This window comes from Euprymna scolopes, chromosome 37 (genome assembly GCF_053919585.1).
Source record: "Euprymna scolopes isolate OS-2025 chromosome 37, ASM5391958v1, whole genome shotgun sequence".
NCBI classification, from domain to species: domain Eukaryota; kingdom Metazoa; phylum Mollusca; class Cephalopoda; order Sepiida; family Sepiolidae; genus Euprymna; species Euprymna scolopes.
Genome location: NC_136518.1, coordinates 8104845 through 8130394, shown reverse-complemented (window position 1 = coordinate 8130394; position 25550 = coordinate 8104845). Strand labels below are relative to the sequence as shown.

The 25550-nt window shown below is 33.4% G+C and overlaps 1 protein-coding gene across 2 annotated transcripts in view; it reads right to left on the bottom strand.

The window, feature by feature from the left end:
- Positions 1 to 25550, bottom strand: part of LOC145261068 (MICOS complex subunit MIC13-like) — a 70684-nt gene that overhangs the window by 5194 nt on the left and 39940 nt on the right. For both annotated transcript variants that reach the window (XM_080119237.1, XM_080119238.1), the window contains exon 3: positions 15957 to 16008. In XM_080119237.1, the coding sequence (XP_079975363.1) occupies positions 15957 to 16008 (52 nt within the window). The remainder of the gene's footprint in view (positions 1 to 15956; positions 16009 to 25550) is intronic.

Genomic DNA, 25550 nt, shown 5'->3' with positions numbered 1-25550 from the left:
GAATGTCGACATGGCAAAGACTGTTGGAGATTCTTAAATGAAACTTGGTGGATAGACCAAGCATAGACTGAAGTTTTTGAATTTCATTAATGGCCAGCAGGTCACCCGGCATTGCTGGATCTCCCATTGTTTTTTTTTTATGTGTGTTTATCATTAAACAAGACTGTTGGATATTTGTGGCTGACCTTTGGTGGATAAGCCAGGCACGGATGTTTATTTGTATCAAATGTGGTTGGATTGCAGAAAAGATTTGGAATATTATCAATGGCTAGTAGGCCACCTGGCGTTGCTTGATCTCCCATATTCTATTGTTAGATTTTTTTCAAAATGGCCGACAAGGCAGTTGCTTTTCAGTTACTAATAAAATTTGATTTTCTTATTTAAAAAAATCAAAAAACTATTTAATCAAATACACTTAAATATGATATTTTAATCAATGCAAAACAGTTGACAAACATAAAAATCCAATGACCCCCCCGCCCCCCGCCCAAAGTACCAATTTTTAAATTTTGACCCCTTAGCAGCTTTTTTTTAAATAATAGAACGTTCGTGGATTCTTGTATTGAAAGTATCAAGAAGAACATATTAAAGCAAGTTGAAAATGACACAGAATTTTGAACAATACACCTTTATTTAACCCACAAGGGGGTAGCATGCTCTCATTTTGTCAGCCATGACTTAGTGGACGCCCCAAGCTGATGGAACGAGAACATGCTACCTTTGGATTAAATAAAGAGTTTTGTTTGAAATCCCGTGCAGATTCCTGAGTTCAACAAGATAAACCTGAAGAAGGTCAGAGGTTACATCGAAACATTATGAAAAACAAGTGAAGCATGCATGGTCACATAACATCATATCAAATCAAAAACATAACACAACGTCAAATTCTGGTGAAAATGAATAAACGGCACAGTTTTAGGTCTTAGTATATGTAAATTTGAGTTCAACACCATGCAAAACTGCTAAATAGACATACACGGAAAATTTTGGACAAATATGGTAAAATAGTCCCAAAAAAATGGAGTGTTTTTATTAGCCCTAAAAGATCCCCTGGGGCACACCCAAGAGTTATCGTGAAGTATAGACAAACAAAATTATATAGAAATCAGTTAGTTACAACTTTTCAGGAAGTTTTATAAAAATCCAAGGCATCAATTTTTTTAATAAGCACAAAAGTGTCAATTTTAGCCACTTTAACCCAACCCTAGGGGGTCAACCAGAGTTTCCCCGGAAAATCCGCTTGGTTACTTTTTTACTCATATCACGTTTAATGTTTGTGCAAAATTTCAAAAACTTCCAAGGTGTAGTTATTGAGAAAAGTGCAGACAGACGAACAGACAAGGGTGAATTTATAGGTCCACCCTCCTTTTCTGGGGGCGGGGGGACCACAAAACAATCAAGATGAGAGCAATAGTTCGAAGAATCCAAACAATATGAATAATTAATCTTCATCTCAAAAGTCCAGAAACAAACGTGAATGTCTATAATAAAATAAAAAAAAAACTATAACATCTACAAAATGTGTTCATGAGGAAATCATGAAGATTCATCTAATCCAAAAACTGACGTCATCGTTAATAATGAAAACTACAATAAAAACGAGACTTTAAAATGGCATTTTCAAATAATTAAAAACCAGGTGCACTCGAGTTTTAAACATTCATTATTTTACAGGAAGCGAACAAAAGTCATTAATTTCCATTAAAACAGAATCAAGAAGCATTAAAAACCGAAAGACAAGTTTGACACGAAGCAATAAATTTTAACGAATACAAAAAAAACATTTTACGTTTCTGAATTTTTGAGATGAGGATTGTTAATTTGGATTATTCGGACTACTGCTCTCATCTCGTTTGTTATTTTATGTTTCAGACGATGTAACCTTCGTCCTTCTTCAGGTGCATTTTGTTTAACTCTGGAACTTCTATGTCGAACTTGGGAATCCATATAGATCCATAGTGCATTGGATAAAAGTGCTAAGTAAGAATCAGTTCTAATTGACAGTCTTTTGGAGGTTGTAGGTTCAATTCTCAGTACCGGCGATATTAAGAATACAATGACTTAAGACTTCTACGTGGTCATGGCTGACAGAATGAGTGTAAGCTACTACTGTAAATTAAATAAAGGGTTTGACTTTAAATTCTATACAGATCCCCCGCCCCCTGAGTTGAACAAGATAAACTTGAAGATCTGGGGTTATATCGGATGAAAATGCAAAAATAACGGAGATGAGAACAATACTCCAAATAATAGAAATCATCATTCCTTATCTCAAAAATGACAGGTGCGTCTTGTCAAATTTGGGAATCTTTATTATTACTGCGTACTAGTGGATTTGCCCGGGTGTACAATACTGTTGCAATATTTTTGAGTTATAATGAGGGGTATGCTCCTTCACAGTTGGGAGATTCTATTTATAAACGATGCTGCCAGGAACTGACGAATCAAATTCATTCACGTTCTGCTACCAACCAATCAGAAACCAGAATTGCTCCATAAAAATTAAACCTTTCTGTAACAACTTCACATATGTTTTCTTCGTGTCAACACGGGAAGAATCTTTTGCTCTGTGGCTTCCAACTCAAGAACTGTCTACTGAGAACCAGTCAACTCCAGGACTTGTGTAGAACAACGAACCATCGGAAACTGTTCTGTCTACTGAGAACCAGTCACTTCCAGAACTTGTGGAGAACAACTAACCATCGGAAACTGTTCTGAAACTAAACATGGCTTACGACTCAAGAAATACGCTTAAATATGATATTTTAATTTGTCAAGATTTCGTATATGTTATTATATATTAGCATTACAAGTTGTTTTTTTTCTTTTAAGATAATTGTTATTTTATAAATTTGCGTGAAAAGAGCTATGTAAAAGATGCTTAAAACCGTTTGAAATATGCAAATACCATGAGAATTTCAAAAGTTATGAGAATCATAAGTGCCAAAATTTAGGCTTTTCTGTGGACATTTTTCTTTAGAAAAAGTAGGCTAAATTACGAACCTCATCATTTCAAGAAATTCAATAATTTCGCCACCATTTATTTTTCAAGCTAATCTCATGAAACTTGGCACTCTTATGTATAATTGTGTGCTCTTTCTGATTATGCAGTCAAATTTGATGTATCTCTTTACCATAAGCCATGAATTATAAATTCAAATGTACAAATTTCAATTTTTTTTTTAAATTGGCACATGATATTATAAGTATTATAGTGGTATTTAGATATAGTTTTATTGAGAATAGGCATTTTCCTGCATCCTCACCAAAGGAGAGCTTAATCTGGCGTGTAGCCATTGAATGCCTAAAGAGCATTCATGGCTGGTATTTACTACTCTTCTCAAAGAAAAAAAAAATTGAGTAGATATGAATTAATCTCAGAAATAAATCAAAGAAAATTTTTCATATAGATTTTGGATTTCTGTAAAAGATGGAAATTCCCATAGTCGACCAGAACTTATACATTTTAGGATCAGTCCAATTTTCAATTTTGTAAATCCTCTCTTTCTGGCCTAAAATATACCCCTATTTTCTGAGATGCAACCATAAGTCATACTCTACATGAATCCTTGATGTAACTTTCACAGTACAAGGATACCAGGAATCCTGATAAGCAACAACTATATATTCATCAGTTGATGGTAATTTTTGTCATTTCTATTCTGTTGTTTTACTGAAAATTCAACTATGTAAACAAAGAAATAAAATGGTAATTTTTTTACCTTGTTTCCACCTTAACATTTAAAATGATTACTTTTCTAGGTTTTTGGGTATGCTGAAAACAAATATCGCATTTAAATTTTCTGCAAATAAGTAGTTTTCCGGATATTAAGCAATGTCATTTCTTATGTTATCGCTGGTGGCCATCTTGGTACGCACGAGCGCGCAAACCTAACCCCGAGAAACTATGCGTAAATACACATACCAAGATGGCCATCAGCAATAACATAAGAAATGACATTGCTTAATATCTGGAAAGCTATTTATTTAAATGCGATATTCGTTTTCAGCATACCTTAAAAGACAGTCATTTTAATGAAAAATGTTAAGGTGGAAACAAGGTAAAAATTTACAAAATGCATCACAATTAAATTCTTTATCGAACCGAACCGCCTAATAATAATTATTATTATTTAGATATCTACAGTAATAAAAAAAACAAACAAACAAAAAAACGGGTTTGTTTTACAGATTCGAAAAAATGGTCTTGACAATGAGTTAAAAATAAATTCAAGTTTCACGATATATTTTATTTGTTAGGTGAAAGTACAGAATAGTTAACAAAACACCCTTTCTTCCCCATGTTAAGAATGGGTTTCTAAATAACATTATTTCAGCATAAGTGCACAATTACCTTTTATATTTGTTTGTTTGTTTGTTTGGTTTATTTTACCACTAAAAAACAAACGCATGTACTTAGTACATTTTTTTTAACGCTTTTAGTACATGTGTACTACAAGCGTTAAAAACAACAAAATATTGTTTGGAAATCAAATTTGAAAAACTTGAAAATAACTTTTTTAAATTGACAAACCCAGAATAAAAAAATGAAACTTTTTTTTCTGCTTTCGTTTTGAAAGCAGAAAAAAACAGTTTTCTATTTTTAAGAGAATACAAACTCGTTAATACGCTGACTGTAGACAACTCAACGATGGTCAGTGCCGTTTTTTCTTTAAGCGGATTTGAATTGAAGATGACATTTTAAAGAATTTTCCGCACAATTAATAATTATCAAATATTTACATATTATACATGAAAATAATTCCGAAACTCTTATCTATATGAAAATGGATGATATATGCAGATTTATCTTATCAATTTTGAAATAATCTTCGTCAACTTTGCTCGGTCGTAACTTTGCTTCTTGTGGTCGTAAAAATAAAAATCAAACACCAGTAGAGACGGACTTCTTTGTTTATATAGCCTGTAAAATTTCAACCATATCCAATCAAATTTAACCCTATGTGTATGTATTCAAACGTAACGTATGAAATGTAAACATTGAAAAAACTGTTTCCCTTTTTGCTGTCATCATTTTTTATCGTGTTTTCATTTTTAACTTGAAGCATAAAAATATTGAACGCATAAAAGAAAAATAAATTAACATCGTTGGAATGCTTATTTTATTCTCTTTTCATCAATATAATTCTTTTAAAAATTGACTCACAAATAAAAAAGATGACTTGTTGAAGCAGATTAGGTATGTAATATTGCCGATGTCCATGAAAATACAGCATACGCTTGTAATGCTATATAGAGTCATGATTTCAAAAGTAAAAAACAAGTATTTGGATGCCATCAGCTAGAATTGAAACCTAAACTGTAGCATTCAAAGCTGGTGACGTTACCATTGTACCAACGTGACACGCATATAAACTGATCGAAAATTAAAAATAAACTAAGATGAATGGACAAAATTTTTAAAGATTTTTCCAATTTTGACCCATTTTTTGACCCCTTAAAAACTATTTTAACCGACTAAAGACCCATAAAAGAATGGCCTGTAAAAAATCCAATCATTTGAGGTCCCTAGCGCCGCTCTACAACTCTTAGTTTCGGAGGAGATAGAGTTGGAAAATATGGAGACAGACAGACATACAGCTATTTATATATTAGATTGCATTTTATTTTAAACTTAAGCCTGACGAACATAGCCACTTAAAGAGAAGCATGGATGCATTTCCAAAAGCGTTTTCAAAGTTTCATATTGTAAAAAAAAACTACTACTACTGCCTATTTGAAGACAGATTTATGCGTGCACAAAAAAAAATGTTTTACGAAACAATCTATTATATAAAGAGTAGTTGTGCATGTGTCCAGTTAAAAGTAAAAAACTATAAAACAAACACCCACAAAGACAAACAAGCAACATTCACAGATATAGATATACGAGATGTGTAATGTACTTGACAGATTTACGCGTACACACAAAAATGATTTCGAATCGGATAATCATGTCATTTTACTAAAAAGCGTTTTCGAAAATAAGTATAGCTAAAATATTTTGTAATTTTATTCTGACGTATTATTTGCAAGCACATAGAAATCCTGTTATATTTTTTATGGAAGTTTCTCTTTTTGTTTGTGTGTTGGTAGAAAAAAAGAAATGGATAATCCTTATATTCTCATCTTATATAATCCCATCTTTTACTGTAGCATCCTTGTAATTGGACATGGCTCTTTTTTGTGCCATATGGCCTGAGGTTGGGAATCATCGCAGTGTGTATCTTAGTTGAGAACATATGTAAAAATAACTCTTAGAAACAGATAATCATGTCGTACAAAACAATTTATTATATAAAGGACAGTTGTGTATTTGTCCAGTTAAAAGTAAAAAAAAAAAAACCTGCAAAACAAACTCTCACAAAGACAGACAGACAAGCAAAATTCACAGCTTTAGATATAGAAGGTGCGTAGTGGAATTGAGAACAGCTTTATAAACAGATAATTATGTGTTTTTAGTAAAAAAGCGTTTTCGAAGGTAAAAAAAGATAAAATATTGTTTCGTAATTTTATTATAGTTCCTTTCAACTTCGATATGCAAAATATGAATTGTTGAACTGTTCACATCGGATGGTATTTGTCTTGGACATTATTCGAATTAGAAATATTTTGGGGGGTTATTTAGTGTTATGATGGTGCGCATTAACCATTTCTTTTCTTCTTTTTCCTTTTTTCTTCTTTTTCCTTTTTTCTTCTTTTTCCTTTTTTTTCCTTTCTTTTTTTCTCCCTTTTTTATTTTTTCTCATATTAACCATTTCTTTTCCCTTTCTTTTTTCTTCTTTTCCCTCTTTTTTATTTTTTTTCATATTAACCATTTCTTTTCCCTTTCTTTTTTCTTCTTTTCCCTCTTTTTTATTTTTTCTCCTATTAACTATTTCTTTTCCTTTTTTCTTTCTTTTCCCTTTCTCTCTCTTTTTTATTTTTTCTCATATTAACCATTTCTTTTCCCTTTCTTTTTTCTTCTTTTCCCTCTTTTTTATTTTTTTTCATATTAACCATTTCTTTTCCCTTTCTTTTTTCTTCTTTTCCCTCTTTTTTATTTTTTCTCCTATTAACCATTTCTTTTCCTTTTTTCTTTCTTTTCCCTTTCTCTCTTTTTTATTTTTTCTCCTATTAACCATTTCTTTTCCCTTTTTCTTTCTTTTCCCTTTCTCTCTCTTTTTTATTTTTTCTCCTATTAACCATTTCTTTTCCCTTTTTTCTTCTTTTCCCTTTCTCTCTTTTTTATTTTTTCTCCTATTAACCATTTCTTTTCCTTTTTTCTTTCTTTTCCCTTTCTCTCTTTTTTATTTTTTCTCCTATTAACCATTTCTTTTCCCTTTTTCTTTCTTTTCCCTTTCTCTCTCTTTTTTATTTTTTCTCCTATTAACCATTTCTTTTCCCTTTTTTTCTTCTTTTCCCTCTTTTTTATTTTTTCTCATATTACCCATTTCTTTTCCCTTTTCTTTCTTTTTTCTTCTTTTCCCTTTTTCTCTCTTTTTTTATTTTTCTCCTTTTTTTATTTTTTCTCTTTTTCTTTCTTGCTTTCTTTGTTTCTTTCTTGCTTTATAAAGGGCAGTTGTGGGTTTGTCCACTTAAAAGTAAAAAAACAAAACAAACTCCCAGACAGACAGACAAACAAGATCCACAGCTTTAGGTATAGATATACAAGGTGCGTAATGTATTTGAGGACAGCTTTATAAACAGATCAAAAGCATTTTCAACAAAGGTAAGAATAGAGTGGATATCTTTAGTTGAGGACAGTCTTAAATGTACGAAAACAATGAGTCGTAGAAACAAATAAGCCCATCTTTTTACTGGAAAGTATTTTTGGAGATAAGAATAGTGTATTGTTTTGTATTGAAGAAATTTAAGTTTATAGAAAGCAGAAAAATGTGACCGTGTGACGGATGGACTCAAACTAACGCAACTTAAGATATAATGATAGAACCTGCTACGCAGTTTCACTTTTATTGATCCAATTTATGTGTATATGTATCCATATTAGTGTTGGGACGATTAATCGGAATTGGAATCTGGAAAAATCTGAGCTTTTTGGGATATCGGAATCAGAAAAATTTTAGCCTATTTTCCGATGTCAAAACGGATCTCTTAAATTATCTTTTTTATTTGGTTTTGGTATAAGAACCATGTTCCACTGCTTGTAGTAATAATAAAATAATTAACTTCCAGGAAGACTAAAATCTCTAGATCACCTGATCACAATTGTGTTTTACGTTAGGGAAAATATAAGCACATTTAAGATGTGTTTTTATGGTAATCGTGACAAAATAACACTTTTATCGTTAAATATTTAGAGATTTATAAAGAACTGGAATCGGTAATCGTATCGGAATCGGTAATTGTATCGGAATCAGGAAAAATATTGGAATCATCCCATCACTAATTCATATATATGTATGCTTTTTTTTTAATATCTTGCATGTAGGATGTTCTTACTTGCATCAGACGGTCAGGTAGTGTGTCTGTGATGCTATATTTCGGGATGTCTTCCCTTCGTCAGGCATGTTCGACTTTCAAACATGCATAGCAGGTTTTATTGTAGATGGATGGAGCAGGTTTGCAGAAATTGAAAATTAATTTACCCGTTTCAGATAGTGATAGTGCAAGTAAAACCTGGCCGGTGAGGGTTGAGGACATGTGTTGCATGATAAGAATGATATGATGGATGTGTAACGTAAGTGTTAAAGACAGAGTTAGATCTGATGACATCAGAGGAAGATTGAATGTGAACAGTATAGGGAGATCTGTGCAGGAGACTAGACTTTGATGGTATGGACACGTTGAAAGTATGGATGAGGGTTCTTGGGTTATGGGGTAGAACAGTTGAGGTATAAGGTCAGCGCAAAAACAATATCATTTTTTCACATGTTACTTTTATATATGATTTCTGAATTCATTGATATATATATATATATATATATATATATATATATATATATATATATATATATATATGGCCATGTTATATATAATTTTGAAGTGCATTTTTCGCTCTATCGGATTGTGTTATTCGTTACCGTTCTCAATCTCTTCATTCATTTTTTGTAGGCTTATCGACAGTATAGACAAAATTCAAATCCACACGATATTCTTGCTCCAGTTCAAACTAAGCTGAAAAGCTGCCGAGACAGCTCGTGATATCAATGATGTGTTTGGCCCAGAAGCCACTAAATGTGTGGCATAACGGTGTTTCAAGAAATTTCACAATGGTGACAAGAGTCTCGAAAATGAAGACAGTCGCGGCTGGCCGACTGCGGTTGATAACATTTGAAAGCTTTAATTGAATCCGATCCTCGCAAAAATACACAAGAAGTTGCTGTTGAACTCGAGTTCAACCACTCAACAGTCGTTCACCATTTTTAAACAAATAGAAAAATCAAAACAGTTGGATAAATGGGTGCTGCATGAATTGAATGATAATCAAAAAAATCGTCGTTTCGAGGTGTCTTCTATGCTCCTTCTGTGCAACAAAAATAATCCATTTCTCAAGCGGATTGTGACGTGTGATGAGAAGTGGATACTCTACGACAACCGGTGACATTTAGCACAGTGGTTGGATACTGGAGAAGCTCTACAACACTTGAAATTATACACAAAAAAAAAGGTTATGGTGATTGTTTGGTGGTCTGTGGCCAGTCTCATCCATCACAGCCTCTTGAATCTGGGCGAAATATATAAATGGACCAATCCTCCTTCATGACAACGCTTGTGCGTATGTTGCTCAATTGACCCTGCAGAATCTGAATGAATTGGGCTACGAGAGTCTGCCTCATCCGCCATATTCACCAGACTTCTCGCCCACCGATTATCACTTTTTTAAGCATCTCGACAACTTCCTGGACAAAAAATGCTTAAAAAAACCGAGACGATGCCGAATTGGCCTTCAATGACTTTATCGCTTTCAGAACTCCAGATTTCTATCGTAATGGGATAAATAAACTTGTTTATCGTTGGCAAAAATGTGTTGATTCTAATGTTTCGTATTTCGATTAAGAAAGTTTATTATGAAAGGAGTTATGATCTTTTGAAGTTGAATGTCAAAAAGCTACATTATTTTTGCACTAACCTAATAGCAGGTCCAGTTCACAAGGGAAGGAAAATTAAATCTGGACAATATAGAGAGATGTGTGCAGAACAAGAGACTTTGATGGTATATATATATGTTGAAAGAATGGCTGTGAAGCCTTGGGTTATTAGATGTAGAACAGTTGAGATAGCAGGTCCAGTTCACAAAGAAAGGAAGGCCAAGGAAAACATGGGATGAAGCGATAACAATGAACTTGAGAGAAAGAGGGATAAATAAAAACCTGACCCAAGATAGGTTAGTTTGGAATCCCTAAAAGCCATACTAGTATATAAAATATATTAGGATAGAAAATAGATTTTGGGTTCATTTTCAGCAGCCACATAACTCTTGCTCCCCTTATTTTATTCCTTTAGTCCTCACATTCCATACACAATATTTCTGGCAAAGAGGGAAGAATTGCTGTTTTCTGGGTCAGAATCTATTCCATCTCACACTTATCGTTGGAAAGTTTTTTGATCTTGAAGTACTTTTTTTATGTTTAGCTCTTTACATTAAGTGGCTTTATGTCTTGTCTGGAGTAATTTCCATTAAAAAAAAATGATATTAAGCTGCTGCTGATGAATATGATGATCATGTCTTTAATAGTAGATAGTAGTCCAAAAGATTGATATCTTAAGTGCTATTCAATGACATTTTCTTTGTTTTGTTTGTTTCTCACAAAACAAGTTTTATTCTCATTGAGATGTCTTGTCGCGCATAAAATGTACAAAAAGAGGATTTAATGGCCAATATTAAAAACAGGGAATGCCTCACAAATATTTAACGCTTAATAGCTATTTCTATCAAAATAACATAAAATAACAGCCAATCACAATATCTGACCCCTTCTCCCCCACCCTCCTTGAGTTTCTCAGCGGAACTACAGAAAGCAGAGAATGATTTTGATTTTATTATCAGTTCTATCTACCCGGCGTCGCTCTGCGTGCAATAGAAGACATTTTAGTTTAATATTTATATTTTTGCACATTTTTTTTTGTTAAATTTATGCAGAAAAGAAAAAAGCATTTCAGTTGCAAGGGAGACAACTCATATTTGGTCGCGGCTGGATTATTCATAACAGTGATATTTTTTTTTTTTTTTTCAAACTGGCACAGATGGTCAAAGTGTAGCATCGGTTCTGATACCACACCGCAATTTTTTTTTTTCTCAGTTAGTGAGGGAGAAATCCTTCACGATGGAGAAAATTTTTATTTTCGTTCCTTCCCCCACATTAAAAACTGACCTTGGTGTCTAACTCTGCCCTCGTGGGGAGGCAAAGTAAATAGGAACAACAGGAGGAAATGATTCCTCAAGGCACACAAAGGTGGTTGTGTAATGTTGTAACCCTTTAGCTGTGATCCCGGCATAGTATCTTAACTGTGGCAGACAGTGCCAAGGGTGAAAACATTAGTGACAGCTGAAATAATAAAAGGCTGCAAAGGAACGTTAACTTAGAAAACAAAGTTCTGGAGGAATTTTAGTTTACGTAAATGAAATAACTAGATTTAGGCTTACATCAGCGTTGGGGTTTGGGACACATGATGATTCGTAGATTTGAGTAGATTTTAATCAGTCATTATATCTGATTTTTACTTTGTGATACCATGGACGTCCACATCCCCAGAGTGTTAGGAAGTGATTAAAAAAAAAAAAAAAAAAAGGAGAAACACGGGGAAAACGGATGACTCAAGGGGGAGGTGATCTCTCCTCATGATGCGGGGAGCAACGTCTACTGACACAGCCAAGATGTGAAGACGCTGCAATCTCTGAGGATGCTGGCCAAAATCGAGAGAATAAATGTTTTCATATATAAACCAGGTACGTGTTTTGTTCGTCTACAACTGCTGAAACGAACTATTTTGTCTACAACTGTTTCGATACGTACACGTCAATTGTTTCATAAGCCGTTCCCCTTAAATAATCCAATTTACTAAATTTACACTTCTAACGAATACTATATTGTTCTTTTGACCACTGTACACACTTTAACGCTTATCCTCGAGTGGCCTCTGGGCCTTGATAATTTGTGATTTCCTTGTAAAAAAAGAAAAAGAAAAAAAAAAATGGACTATTGCATAAATATGAATTGCACACTAGATGATCTGCTAGATGATTTAAAAAAAAAAATTTTTTTTATGTAAATACAGTAATATCTTGCTACGATGTGCAGACCGTTTCAATCATATTAGATATCATCAGGCCAGAAAAATTAAGGCACAAAAAATTAAAAAGGTTCCAGACCTTTTCAAATTTTGAAGAGAGAGAATTTGCCATGACTGGCAATAGGCAAAAATTAAGGTTCTTGCCTGATGATATCTAATATGATTGAAACGGTCTGCACGTCGTAGCAAGATATGACTGTATTTACATAAAAAAAAAAAAAATTTTTGAAAAAATATAATTTACTCTCTTATAATTGAGCACTATCAACGACCGTTGTTGAAATTAAATTATTTTCAATTTTTGGATATCTCCCTACCGGAAAGAAATATATATATATATACACGTTTTATTTTTTATTACCGTATCTTTCTGTTAAGTTACATTATTGTTTCGGCTACTCGGCCGTTTTTTTGGCCATCTGTAGCGTCCTCAGACTTTTACAGAAATGTCCTGTAAAAGTCTGAGGATGCTACAGACGGCCAAAAAAACGGCTGAGTAGCCAAAACAATAATGTAACTTAACAGAAAGATACGGTAATAAAAAATAAAACGCATATTTGCTCTACAACAGTATTGAGCACTTTCTTCAGTTTTTATTAATTACCATCTCCACTATATATATATATATATATATATATATATACACATATATATACACTCATAATATAACCGAGATATATATGCACGCTTATATATGTACATGAACATACAGATAATATATACCCCCCTTCTGCTATCCAACAGTTGATTTTGGAACATTTCATTTTAAAATGAATAAAGTTTGAATTAATTACCATAGTGACATCAGATTTATTACCAATCAATCTTTGCTTATAGAATGATCAATTTTGTTTTAAATCTATATAAAAATTGATAACATGCAGACAAACATAAAATGCCTCAGTATATTATTATATAACAGGGCTTTACATTGCGATTGAAACAGTCGCATTTGCGAGTGATTTTTCAAAGTGGCGACTAGAAAAAATGAAACGCTTATCTTTTAGCGATTGTATTTCTTTCACCGACAATATTCCAAAGGTCACTACTGAGTGAAAAATATCTTTTCAAAGTTTTTTTTTTTCTTTAATAAAACGAACAAAGTTAAATTATTTAAACAATAAAAGTTTAATAGAACAATATACTCTTTTTTTTTTTTAACGAAGGCGGTTTTAAAAAAATATCTGAAGAAATTAGAATGTTTATAGCTTCAAGTATCAACATAAAATATGTAACCAAGTTCTTGATGAGCCGTTCCCGTTAACTAATCCAATTTACCAAAGTTACATTTCTAACGATTACTATGATATTGTCATTTGAATCACTGTAGAGTCTTTAACCCTTATCCTCAAGTGGCCTCTGGGCCTTGATAAGTGGTAATTCCTTAAAAAAAAAAAAAATTACACTTATTAAAAAAAAAAAAACACAGAAAAATCTTTATGATGTACATACTCATCACAGAACGAAGATGTCATATTCTTAAAATCATGTGGGTTTTGGCTAGTGACTTTTCTATTTGGCTAGTAAACGAAAATATTTAGTTGTCACTGATCAACTAAAGATAAATTTGTCTGTAGAGCCCTGTATAAACAAGCAGAAAATTAACAAAAAAAAAAAAAAAAAGTCATAAAATAGGAAGAAATGATTCACCAAGGCACATCAAGGAAATTAGGAAATCAAATGAGTGGCCATGCTAGGAGTGACCGAGAAGGCGAGTCATTTTTTACTTCAGTCACTTTTAGACAAAACACCGGACATAAGATTTCTGGTTTTTGAGTCAATACATTTAGTAGTCAGAGTTAGTTATGGACAGTCTTCAATATGGGGCAGTGGCAGATCAGACACCCCCCCCCCTTCTCGAGATTGGAGTCAAAATCAGGCAAGAGCAGATAGAGCATTAGCAGATGAGGAGATGAACTGACCAACAAAAATGCCTCAACAGACAACATTTTGTGGTTCTTTGTCCTACACAGAAGACAACGGAATTATACATGATGGTGCGGTTGTTGGATGTTTGGCCAGAGGAAGAAGGAAGAGGGAGGCACAAGGAGCTGAAAATATCTTTGACCAGAGTCAGATCACCCAAGAGGTATTCTCTTTATTAAAAAAAAAAGTAAGTGCCTCATTTGAAAGAAGAGGATCACTGGAATCGGCTTTGTGAGAGAAACAATATCTGGAGACTAGCTGGATTTTATCTTCAGTGGATGTCTTTGCTGGGTGGCTGAACAATGACCGCTAACAAAAGGCCGGTCAAGCAGGCATGAAGAAACCCTGGAGGAGGCGCAAGAATAGGTTGGTTGGTTGTTTTTGTTTTACGGCATATCAACCCTTTTCGGGTTATTTAATGCCGAATCCAAAGATTTTGAATAAAATTTTTTAAATAGAATATATTTGTTGCTGTCAAGTCGGTTTCTATTTAACCCATAGTTGGAACCCTAACAGGTACTACCCCTCCGGGTCAGAGTGGACCCGGGAGCAATGGTAATTAAAGGGTGGCTCCACACTCCCCAAAGCCCACAAGCTGGGGCCTCACCACTGGATAAGGTCATATCCAGGACCCCCATTGAGGGACTTTTACCCACTGCAGGGGGGGCAGTCGGCATATTCTAATGCCCCACCGACAGGACCCGCAAGAATAGGAGATGAGGTTAAACATTGGAGATAGAGGAGTTGGTTCTAGGGAGTTTAGGGATAGTGTATCCCTTCTCTGGCTCGTTAGGCTTGTTGAGGTTTTCAATAAGGGACTTTGGTTCACATGTATGAGCTTTATCCTTCTTATATTTTTTTTATTTTCGTCTTTTTTCAGAAAACTACTATCAAATGGACACTAAGCTACCAGATTATCAAAAAAAAAATGAAACAATATCCGGAGATTAGTTGGATGTTATCTTCAGTGAATGTCTCCTCTGGGTGGCTGAATAATGACCACCAACATTATTATTTCTACTTATTTATAAAAGGCACTTTGTGTGTGAGTTTGTTTCCTATGCACTATAAAATCGCAGGACCGATATTTTTAAAATTTCACACAAATGTACTTTATGTGCTTGGGAGTGTTCTTGGATAGGTTTTGTATTGAAATGCCTCTGATAAATATTGAAAATTGATAATTGAAAAAAATCCAATTAAAGAAGGAAAGTCAGATTTTGACTAAAGTTAACGCCCTTATACAGTCTAACATCACAAGTGTATTTGAGAAAGTTTTATTATCACTGCACAATCAGAAGGGCCCAGCATATGAAATCAAGAATAGGTTCTTTGATATGACAGAGGCACATATAGCTGGCTAGCAAAAATATTAGCAGCAGCAACCGTTAAAGCCCATATGCAAATTAGCAAGTATGTGTGAGCTTGCGTCACAAGAAAAGGAGAGAAAAAAAATACACCACACGGTCAAAGAGAGAAGCAAGTTGCGTTCAGGGCAAGATAGACGTGTGAATATGAGGCTGAGAAGGCACTGGCTGGCACTGGCGTGAGATGGCAGTGACAGAGACTTTTAAAAGCCACATGGGTGTGTGAAAGGATTTTGAAATATAACGAAATTGCGTTGTTTTGGAAAAACCATGAATAAATGCATTTCGTTTGCACTTTAAAGAGGTGCCAAGTTGGATTTTTGTTTCTTCGTGCCATGTTATACCGATATGATTAGGTGAGTATACTTTATACAATGTCACATGACAACAAGAATAAAACTGATTGGCTGGCAGGTGTAGCACACTTACCTTGATTCCATATTCCGAGGGTTGACGTGTAAAAGCCTCGCAGAGAAGGAATCTATAAAAATTTAACAAAAAAAAAAAGTTTATTTTCTTTGGAGATTATAACATTTTAAATGCAACCGTAAACTTTAGTTTTGTAATTGAATAACATTTCAAAACTTTTTCGGTTATCTAATGCATATATGCAATACGAAGTTCCTTCAATCAGTTTCCAGGCTGTTTTTTTTCGTATGGTTACTTTTATTGATGGTACACACTCTAGTCCCCTTCAAATAATCTCTTCTGGCTGCAATACACTTGTTTTGCCCTTTCAACAACTTTTGGAAGGCTCCATAGAAGTTCTCTTGTGTGAAGGTGTCAATGACCCTCGTCATAGCTTCTTTCATCTCAATTGTCTCATAACAACAGCCTCTAAGGTTTTCTTTGAGCTTAGAGAATAATCAAAAGTCACAGGGACCAAGGTCTGGACAATAGGGAGGGTGAGGAACTGTCTTGATGCTCATCTTGTTCAAATAGTTTGTGATAAGGATGGAGTTGTGAACTGGTGTATTGTCCAGGTGGAAATGCCACTGGCCTGAGTTGAAGCGTGCTGGCCTCTTCTGACGGAATCTCCTCTTGAACTCCATTAAAACCTCAACATAGTATTTCTTAGTAATTGTCTGTATTTTTGAGATGAGGTGTTTTCATTGATTGAGATTGTCGGACTGACTTCCTCATCTTGGTTGTTATCCTTCCTCATCTTGGTTGTTATCGTCACAACGTTTTGGCCGTTTTGTCCTCTGGCCTTCATCAGGTGTTTTGACTTCTAACAAACGGTTCCCCAGTTCGATACAAAACACCTGATGAAGGCCGGAGGACAAAACGTCCGAAACGTTGTGACGATAACAACCAAGATGAGGAAGTCAGTCCGACAATCTCAATCAATAGTATTTCTGGTTGGTTGTCTGTCCAGTAATAACCCAATGCATGATATACAATTCATATTGTAAATATTTCCTTGTACAAGATTAATTCAACACAAGTTATTTTTTATCTACAGTTGGACGAAAAGTACAAAATTTTTAACAGGTATATCTCAAATCAACATTTTATTTTCATTATATCTAATACCTTTTATGGTCACATTTTTTTTTTTCATGGCAAAACAAATATGAAATTTATTTTAGTAGCTCAATTCGTCATTGAATTATGACTGTTGGAAATTACAAAAAATTTGCCATCTCGTTGTTTTAATGCAAGTGAGAAATCCTTCCAAATTTGAACAAGTGAAAAATCCTTCCAAACGTGTCACGCCATCTTATGGTAAATGAAAATCAATCAAAAGGGAAATAATAATTATTAAATCATAAACTTGTGGCAAAAATTTCATTCCTCTTAAAAAAAAAAAAAAAAAAAAAAAAAAAAAAGTACAAAAATGATACAGAAGTTTTTTATACAAGATTCATTTCAACAGCTAACACACTGAATCTTCTTAATATGATTCTTAGGACATTAGAGATGAAGCTAGATTTTAATTTTAATAGTAAATCAAAAAAAAAAAAACAAATGCTAGTAATTAAAATGATTACTAATATTTAATAAAATTGAATAAAGAAAATACATAAATGTTCTTTTAATTAAAGAACATCTTCAAGAGAACAAAAAGGTATCCTTTTTTTTTCAACTCAAAAAGAACATTCTAAAACAATCCAAAAAATTTTGTATAAAGACACTGTGCTATCACGGCTCTTGCTCCAGCCGAAAGAAACTCCCCAAAAGGCATTTCCAGAATTTAGTTAAAGATTTAAGTTTCGGGTAAATAAAAATTTCTCTTAATTTTTTTATTGATCAAGGATTGTATTTGCTTTAAATTCATCTGATATACTGTTTGAATAGTTGACTTTAAGTTAAGAAGAGTTACTCCCTTACACCATTACATTTCTTGTAATATTAGTACCAACAGTGTTTATTCATGGCTACGGAGAGAGGAGGCTGGTGAACATGACAGCGTGATGTCATCAGATCAACATGTAGGTAAAGGCTGCCTAAAGTTTCCAGTGTCTAACCACGTGGTCATAAAAAATATTTTTTGTTGCCTTAGATTGTGGCTGTAGTAATTTTATGAAGGTAGTCCAAACGTGCATGTTTTTTCTCCTCCTAAAGAGAAAAAACAATTCTCCATTTGGATAATTATATAATTGCAATTATTATGATTGCACGTTGAGATAATTTTAATTTAACAAAATATAACAGGAAGCTAACTTGTTTCGGAACTTTTATTTCTATCGAACGAAGTCGAATATTTCATTTTATTTTATTTTTTTTAAACTGCAAAACAAACAATTTTTATATTTTTAGTCCATTCTTTTAATAAATGAATAAGACTTTTCATTGAGTATTTCCAAATATTTTAGAAGCATTTTTCACAACTTTTTTTTGTTGTTTTTTTTTTTTTTTTTTTTTTTTAACAAAAACGATTAATGAATTCAATATTTTAGCACCGGGTGTAATTTATTTCTTTAAAATATATTTAAAACTTCAAAGTTTTTGTTTGTTTGTTTAATAACATTTTATCTGTAAATAATGAGAAAGAAAATAGAACATTTTTCTATTCTCTCCAGAGACATACAAACACAAATTCACCCTAAAAATTCATTAACTAATCAGTTTTAATTAAAGTTTTGATATGAACTAAAAATGAAGAGTACATTAAATTTTAGTTAACATATTTTCTTGTGTTTATCTCATAAATAAATATTGTTTGGTATTAGTGCCATGTATGTACTGTGCTGTGCTGAAGTAATAACATTATTTAGAAAGCCATTCTTAACAGGAGGTGGGCTTTCTAACTAATCTGCACTTTCACCTAACAATTTAATGAAAAAAAAAAAAAGATACCATAAAAATTTAATTCAACTTGAAAATCCTATCTAAGATATAGCACAGTGCGTACACTGCACAAGCATCATCATCATTATTATTATTATAACAACAGTAATAAAAAAAGGTACTTCACAAGGAACGTGGACCCTGCGTAAACAGGTTTTAATTTAATGATTGCTCCCTAAAAAGCGCATACGCAAAAGATTTTCATTGGTTTATTTAATCACGGAAATTTTTTTGAAGGTACTATTTGAGGCAAAAAAAAAAAAAAAAAAAAAAAAAGCCAAAATCATTATTTGAATATGAAAAAAATAAATGTAACAAAAAATAAAAAATATTTAGTGTCGAAAATATAATTAAATAAAATGAAAATAAAATAAAAACAGGCACAAAATAAAAGTATAAATTAAATTTAATTAAAGAAATAAAAAAAAATAAAAAAATAAAATACACGCTCAATTACAAAAAAAGTGTATGAGATATATACAAAGAAAGTGAAAAAAAAAACCTCAGGGAGCAGCCATTAAATTAAAACTTGTTTACACAGGGTCCACATTCCCGTGAGGTACCAATAAAAAACTAGATGACATCGACTGGCGCCACACCAACTAGTTATGAAGGGTCAGGGAGAATGGAAAGTCCAAGGTAGGAGAGTATTAACCAGATCTCCACTGGAAGTGTGCAGTTTAAATTTGGTACCTTGGGGAGGCATTTTGTCACCCAAACCCCCAGGAAACACCAATGGCAAACGGCTGTTACAATAATGTGCAATTATCTGCACAAGTGGTCAAGAGGTGGAGAACATTGGAAATTTGGGGAGACTTGTTGTCACTCGGTCTCCAGCAAATATCACAGATTACGACCAGTGAGCAATCACTGATGATGGCCTGTGAGACAACTCCTAGTGATTGAAATAATAATAATAATGTCCCTTCCCAAATTCACCACCATCCTGATTTAATATCGTAGATGTTTACTATATTTTCTTAGTTTTTAACCAATGTTCACATTATGGTATGATTGTCTTTTAGTAGTTATGTGAACTTCATTTCCGTATTCATGTATTCTGCACTGATATGAAGATGAAGATTACAGTGGAGTATAGGATTCCGAACCATGTAACTGATGAAAATACGCTACACAAAATGAACATAGAAGAACAGAAAACTAAAACTTTAAATGTATTAAAAGTAATAGTTTTTTTTTAAATATTTCAACATATAATTTTGTGGGGAAAATTCAGCTCCCCAATAAGGGACACTTTGGATAGGAATAAAAATAAAAATTGTCTCAGCCATGAAAGATTTCTCTTCCATCGACTGAGGACAGAAAAGGTGAATTGTAGCATCAGAACAGATACTACACTACTGTGATCTTGTCCCGAAGGCCAAGAATTGTTTGTGTTTTATGTTTCTTTAATTGTTTGTTCCCTAAATTCATCATTCAGTTTTATCAGTATTAGATTGTATATTGCTTTAAAATTACATAATTTTACATAGATAATATTTATATTTTACTAGCAAAAGTACCTGTCGTTGATTGGGTTCAAAAACAGCCTACAGAAAATGGACTCTGATTTATGAAAGTATGATAGGTTATGAAAAGGAAGGGTTGTAAATTTGGGTTGAATTTGGGGGTATCAAAACCAAAGCAAAATATGATGAAAGTAAAAATAAAATAGATAAACCCCATCATTTATTATACCATATCTGTTCACACTGAAACACTTATCACAATATTCTGTGGATCTATATTAAAAAACCTTGTTAAACTTTGTGACATATTCCCATTCTATGGAGGTCAGGCGCGAACGAACACCCCATAATTTTATTATACAATATTTCTTCAAACTGAAACATATTTATCAAAGTATACTTACGCAGATAGATATGAAAAGTCTTTATTAAAGTTTGTGCCTATTTCCATTCTATGGAGGTTAGGCCCAAACGCAGACCCCACAATTTTATTATACCATCCCTATTTAAGTTAAAACATACTTATCAAAGTATTCTTATGTACATCTATATCAAAAACACTTGTAAACGTTTTTTTTTTAATTTTTTAATTTTTTTTTATTTCCATACTTTACGGACCAGGCACGAACGCAGACCCCACAATTTTAATGAACCACTGTTCTGCCAGATCAAACATACCCATTCCTGTGTCTCAATACATCTTCTATCATTATATGTAATCAGTTTTTTAAAATAGTCAACCATATAGGAGCCTATTTGTAACCAGACACACACACATTCAGCTTTATATTATAGATATTGAATAAAATTCAGTTTCATTATTAATCGAATAGGGTTCCTTTCTTTACTTTTTTAACATGTTTTAATGCTCTTTTTAAAAATGACCTCACATAGTATCGACAGTAACAGTTTGACAAATCTTACCTGCATTGCCTGTAGGCATTTTTCAGTTAACAGGCCTTCTATACATCGGTGGCCACGGTTTATCTCTATATTAATAAAGTAGGCACAAGAATTCCCCTTAGGTTGGCAACTAAGTTCTTGCTGTTTTTTTAAATATACATTTTTTAAAAGTAAAATAAAAATGAACTATTCAACAAATGATGTATTGTCCAATTGCGTTCACAACTTTTTCAATAATTTTTCGGTATAAATCATTTAGCTTTGATTCAAAAAAATAAATCCTATATATCTATAAAAGTGAAATTGTGTGTGTGTGTGTGTATATTTCCCTACCAAACTACTCAGTCAATTTTCAGTCTCCAGACTCGAGATTTTACATAAGGGGTATTGAGATTTGGGAAAATCTTTTTAATCGGTTTTCCGCCAGAAATTTGTCTGTCAAGAGGTCAAAGTTCAACGATTTCACCTTTGAAAACTCTACCAAACTCCTCCGCCAATTTTGAGTTGAAACACTTGAAATTTTCGATGTAGGTTACTTGGACATGGATCAAACTTTTTAATTTGATTTCAGCCCAAGGGGTCGAAATTGAGGTTATAATTTAAAAAAATTTGATCTCTGCAGTTTCTACACAATTACTCTGCCAATTTTTGGTGTAAAAATTTGAAATTTTACATAAAGTGTATTCAGACATAGGGCAAGCTTTTTAATTGGTTTTTGGCTGAAAATTTGCCTACCAAAGGGTCAGAGTTCAAAAGATTTACGGTCTCTAGCAAACTATTCAGCCAATTTTGGGTCTAAACATTTGAAATTTTACATAAAGGGTATTCAGACACGCAGCAAGCTTTTTAATCAGTTTTTGGGTGAAAATTTGGCTGCCAAAAGGTCAAAGTTGAAAGAGTTGACCTTTGCAGATGCTACCAAACTACTCCGCCAATTTTGGGTCTAAACATGTGAAATTTTAGATGTAGGTTACCTGAACAGGAGTCAAACTTTTTAATATATATATATATATATATATATACACACATAAAGTTATGAACAGTACATAGGGCCCGAGCAAAGCCGGGTTGAATTGCTAGTATAAAAAAATTTTCAAAACAGTATATAAAATGGCAAGAACTTAGTTGCCAACCCAATACTTTAAACTGATTAAGCCTGGTTAAATAAACAAGGGATATATATTTTTTTTCTTTCTCTCTAGATCCAACAAGATTTTTACAACCAGACTATTATGAAGACATGCTCCGTGTAACTCCCGTTCCTCCGCTTCCTCTCACTGAATGGACAAAAAAAATCATTTACGGGAGATTGGTCGCGAGAAGCGAGAAACAAGAAAACACTGTGTTCGCATGAAAACAAAAAAGCAAAAAGAGAAAAGGTTTTTACAAACCAAAACAGAAAAAGTTTTGTAACGAAAGAAACCCACAGAATGACTCGACCTTTGGTCAAAGAAGGCTTAAAACAGACGCACACAGTTTTATTGACCGATTTAAACAATGACCAGCAAGGTTACCTGGTGATGCCCAACAAGCGGCAGAAATCTATGCTCTATTTTATCGGACGACATGATTTTTTTGGTACTTCGGAATATGATGTCATAAAGGATTTTCCTTAAGTCTTCCACAGGTTTTAGTAGATTACATCATCTCATTTTGCAAACGACATAAGATCCATAGTTGTAATACACTAGTCCAAGTTTATATTGCTTATCTAGTATATATATATATATCGACGAAACACGTGTCAGTGGATAATTATATTTTAAAAACAATACATATGCCGCTCCCCATTTGGGGGCACCAAATTGGTACAAGGGGAAATTATTCCCAACTCGCATTTAGGTAAAAATGCACTTTCATATAAATAATTGAATTCATTCAAAATATATTGTGAAAAACAAATAACACACACACACACACACACACATATATCTATATATAAAGCTGAACGTCTGTGTGTGTGTAGTCACGAAAAGGCTCTTATATGGGTTGACTATTATAGAAAACTGATCACATATAATGCTAGAAGATGTATCGAGACACAGGAATGAGTATGTTTGATCTGGCATAATGATAATTCATTAAAATTGTGGGGTCTGCGTACGCGCCTGGTCCACAAAGTATGGAAATAAAAAATTAAAAAATGAAAAAAAAAAAAAAAAAACGTTTACAAGTGTTTTTGATATAGATGTACATAAGGATACTTTGATAAATATGTTTTAACTTAATTAGGCATGGTATAATAAAATTGTGGGGTCTGCGTTTGCGCCTGGCCTCCATAGAATGGAAATAGGCACAAACTTTAATAATGACTTTTCATATCTATCTGCGTAAGTATACTTTGATAATTATGTTTCAGTTTGAAAAAATATGGTATGATAAAATTATGGGGGTGTTCGTTTGCGCCTGAACTCAATAGAATTGAAATATGTCACAAAGTTTAACAAGGTTTTTTAATATAGATCCACAGAATATTGTGATAAGTGTTTCAGTGTGAACAGGTATGGTATAATAAATGATGGGGTTTATCTATTTTATTTTTACTTTCATCATATTTTGCTTTGGTTTTGATACCCCCAAATTCGAAGCTATCTCTTTACAACCCTTCCTTTTCATAACCTATCATCTATATATATAAAAGGCAAAAATCGGTGTGTATGTATGTATGTATGTATGTTTGTTTGTAACGCTAAAACTTTTGAAAGACGGAACCAAACTTGACAAATTTGGTATCATATCGAAGCCCCATCACCCGGATGACAAATATCGAAATTTCACGTCAAACGGACTACTAGAAGTTGGTCAACTGATCAGTTATCTTCGAGGGGGGCCCCCAAAAAACCTGTCATTAACGCTAAAACTTGAGATGAAAGATTCCTCTCCCCTAAGAATAAAACATATGTTCAATATCTGCTTTTGTTTTTTCATTGTTTATACGGTCCCGAGCAACGCCGGGTAGCCCTGCTAGTCTTCTATATATATAAAAGCCAAACGTCTGTGTGTATGTATGTATGTTTGTTTGTAACGCTAAAACTTTTGAAAGACGGAACTAAACTTGACAAATTTGGTATCATATCGAAGCCCCATCACCCGGATGACAAATATCGAAATTTCACGTCAAACGGACCACTAGAAGTTGGTCAACTGATCAGTTACCTTCGAGAGGGGCCCCTCCAAAAACCTGTCATTATCTATATATATAAAAGACAAATGTTTGTTTGTAACGCTAAAACTTGAGATGAAAGATTCCTCTCCCCTAAGAATAAAACATATGTTCAATATCTGCTTTTGTTTTTTCATTGTTTATACGGTCCCGAGCAACGCCGGGTAGCCCTGCTAGTCTATATATATAAAAGCGAAAATGTATGTATGTATGTATGTTTGTGTGTATGTTTGGATGTCTGCTAAAAACTTTTGACAGACGCGACAAAAATTCACAAACTCGGTATCACATCGAAGTGCCATCCTTTGCTCGAAAAATATCGAAAAATTGGCCAAAAACGTTAACTTTTTCACCCTGAAATCGACAATTTTCGACGGGGGGGGGGGGGGTCAACAAAAATGGTCCTCTCGTGACAATGACCGATTCTATGCATGTGTCAGATGACGCCGTGACCTGATTTACTTTACATAGTTGAAAAACCGAATAAATTTCATGTACGTCGCGTTAGCTCAGTTGCTTAAGGCCTTGGTTCATTATCTAAACGTTTTGGGTTCGAATCGTGGTGTGAGATGGTTTTTTTTTTTTGGTTTTTTTTTCGACTTTTTAAATTTAAATATTGAACCAGTGTTTTGCTTTTCTGCTTTTTTTTTTTTTTTACTTCACTTATTATTAGTGACACCCAAAAACCCCCGGGTACCCACCGATTTTTTAAATTTTAATATCGAAACAGGCTTATTGAAGCCATTTTTCACGTGTTCGTTTTTCTGTTTTCATCGTTCGTTTGCCTTACGTTAATTTTTTTTGTGTTTTTTTTCCCCCGCTTAAGTGTTAGCGTTGTTTTCTTTTTTTACTTCGCTTATAACAAACAAACCTACATCATCGTCGTCGTAACGCTCGACGACTTCCGGACGCGCAACTGTCAATTTTGTTCTTGAATGAATTCAAACATCTTTCACTAACTCATTCTGGCTGGCCGATTTTGTTTTCAAACTTCAACTCAGGGCTTCGGGTTCGATCCTAACACCCCCCCCCCACCGAGTTCTTTTTTATTTAGCACCACACACACCTTCAAACACCCGGGCAACACCGGGTACCCCCGCTAGTACTTTCATAAATCAGAGTCCATTTTCTGTAGGCTGTTTTTTAACCCAGTCAACGACGGGTACTTTTGCTAGTATATATATATATATATAT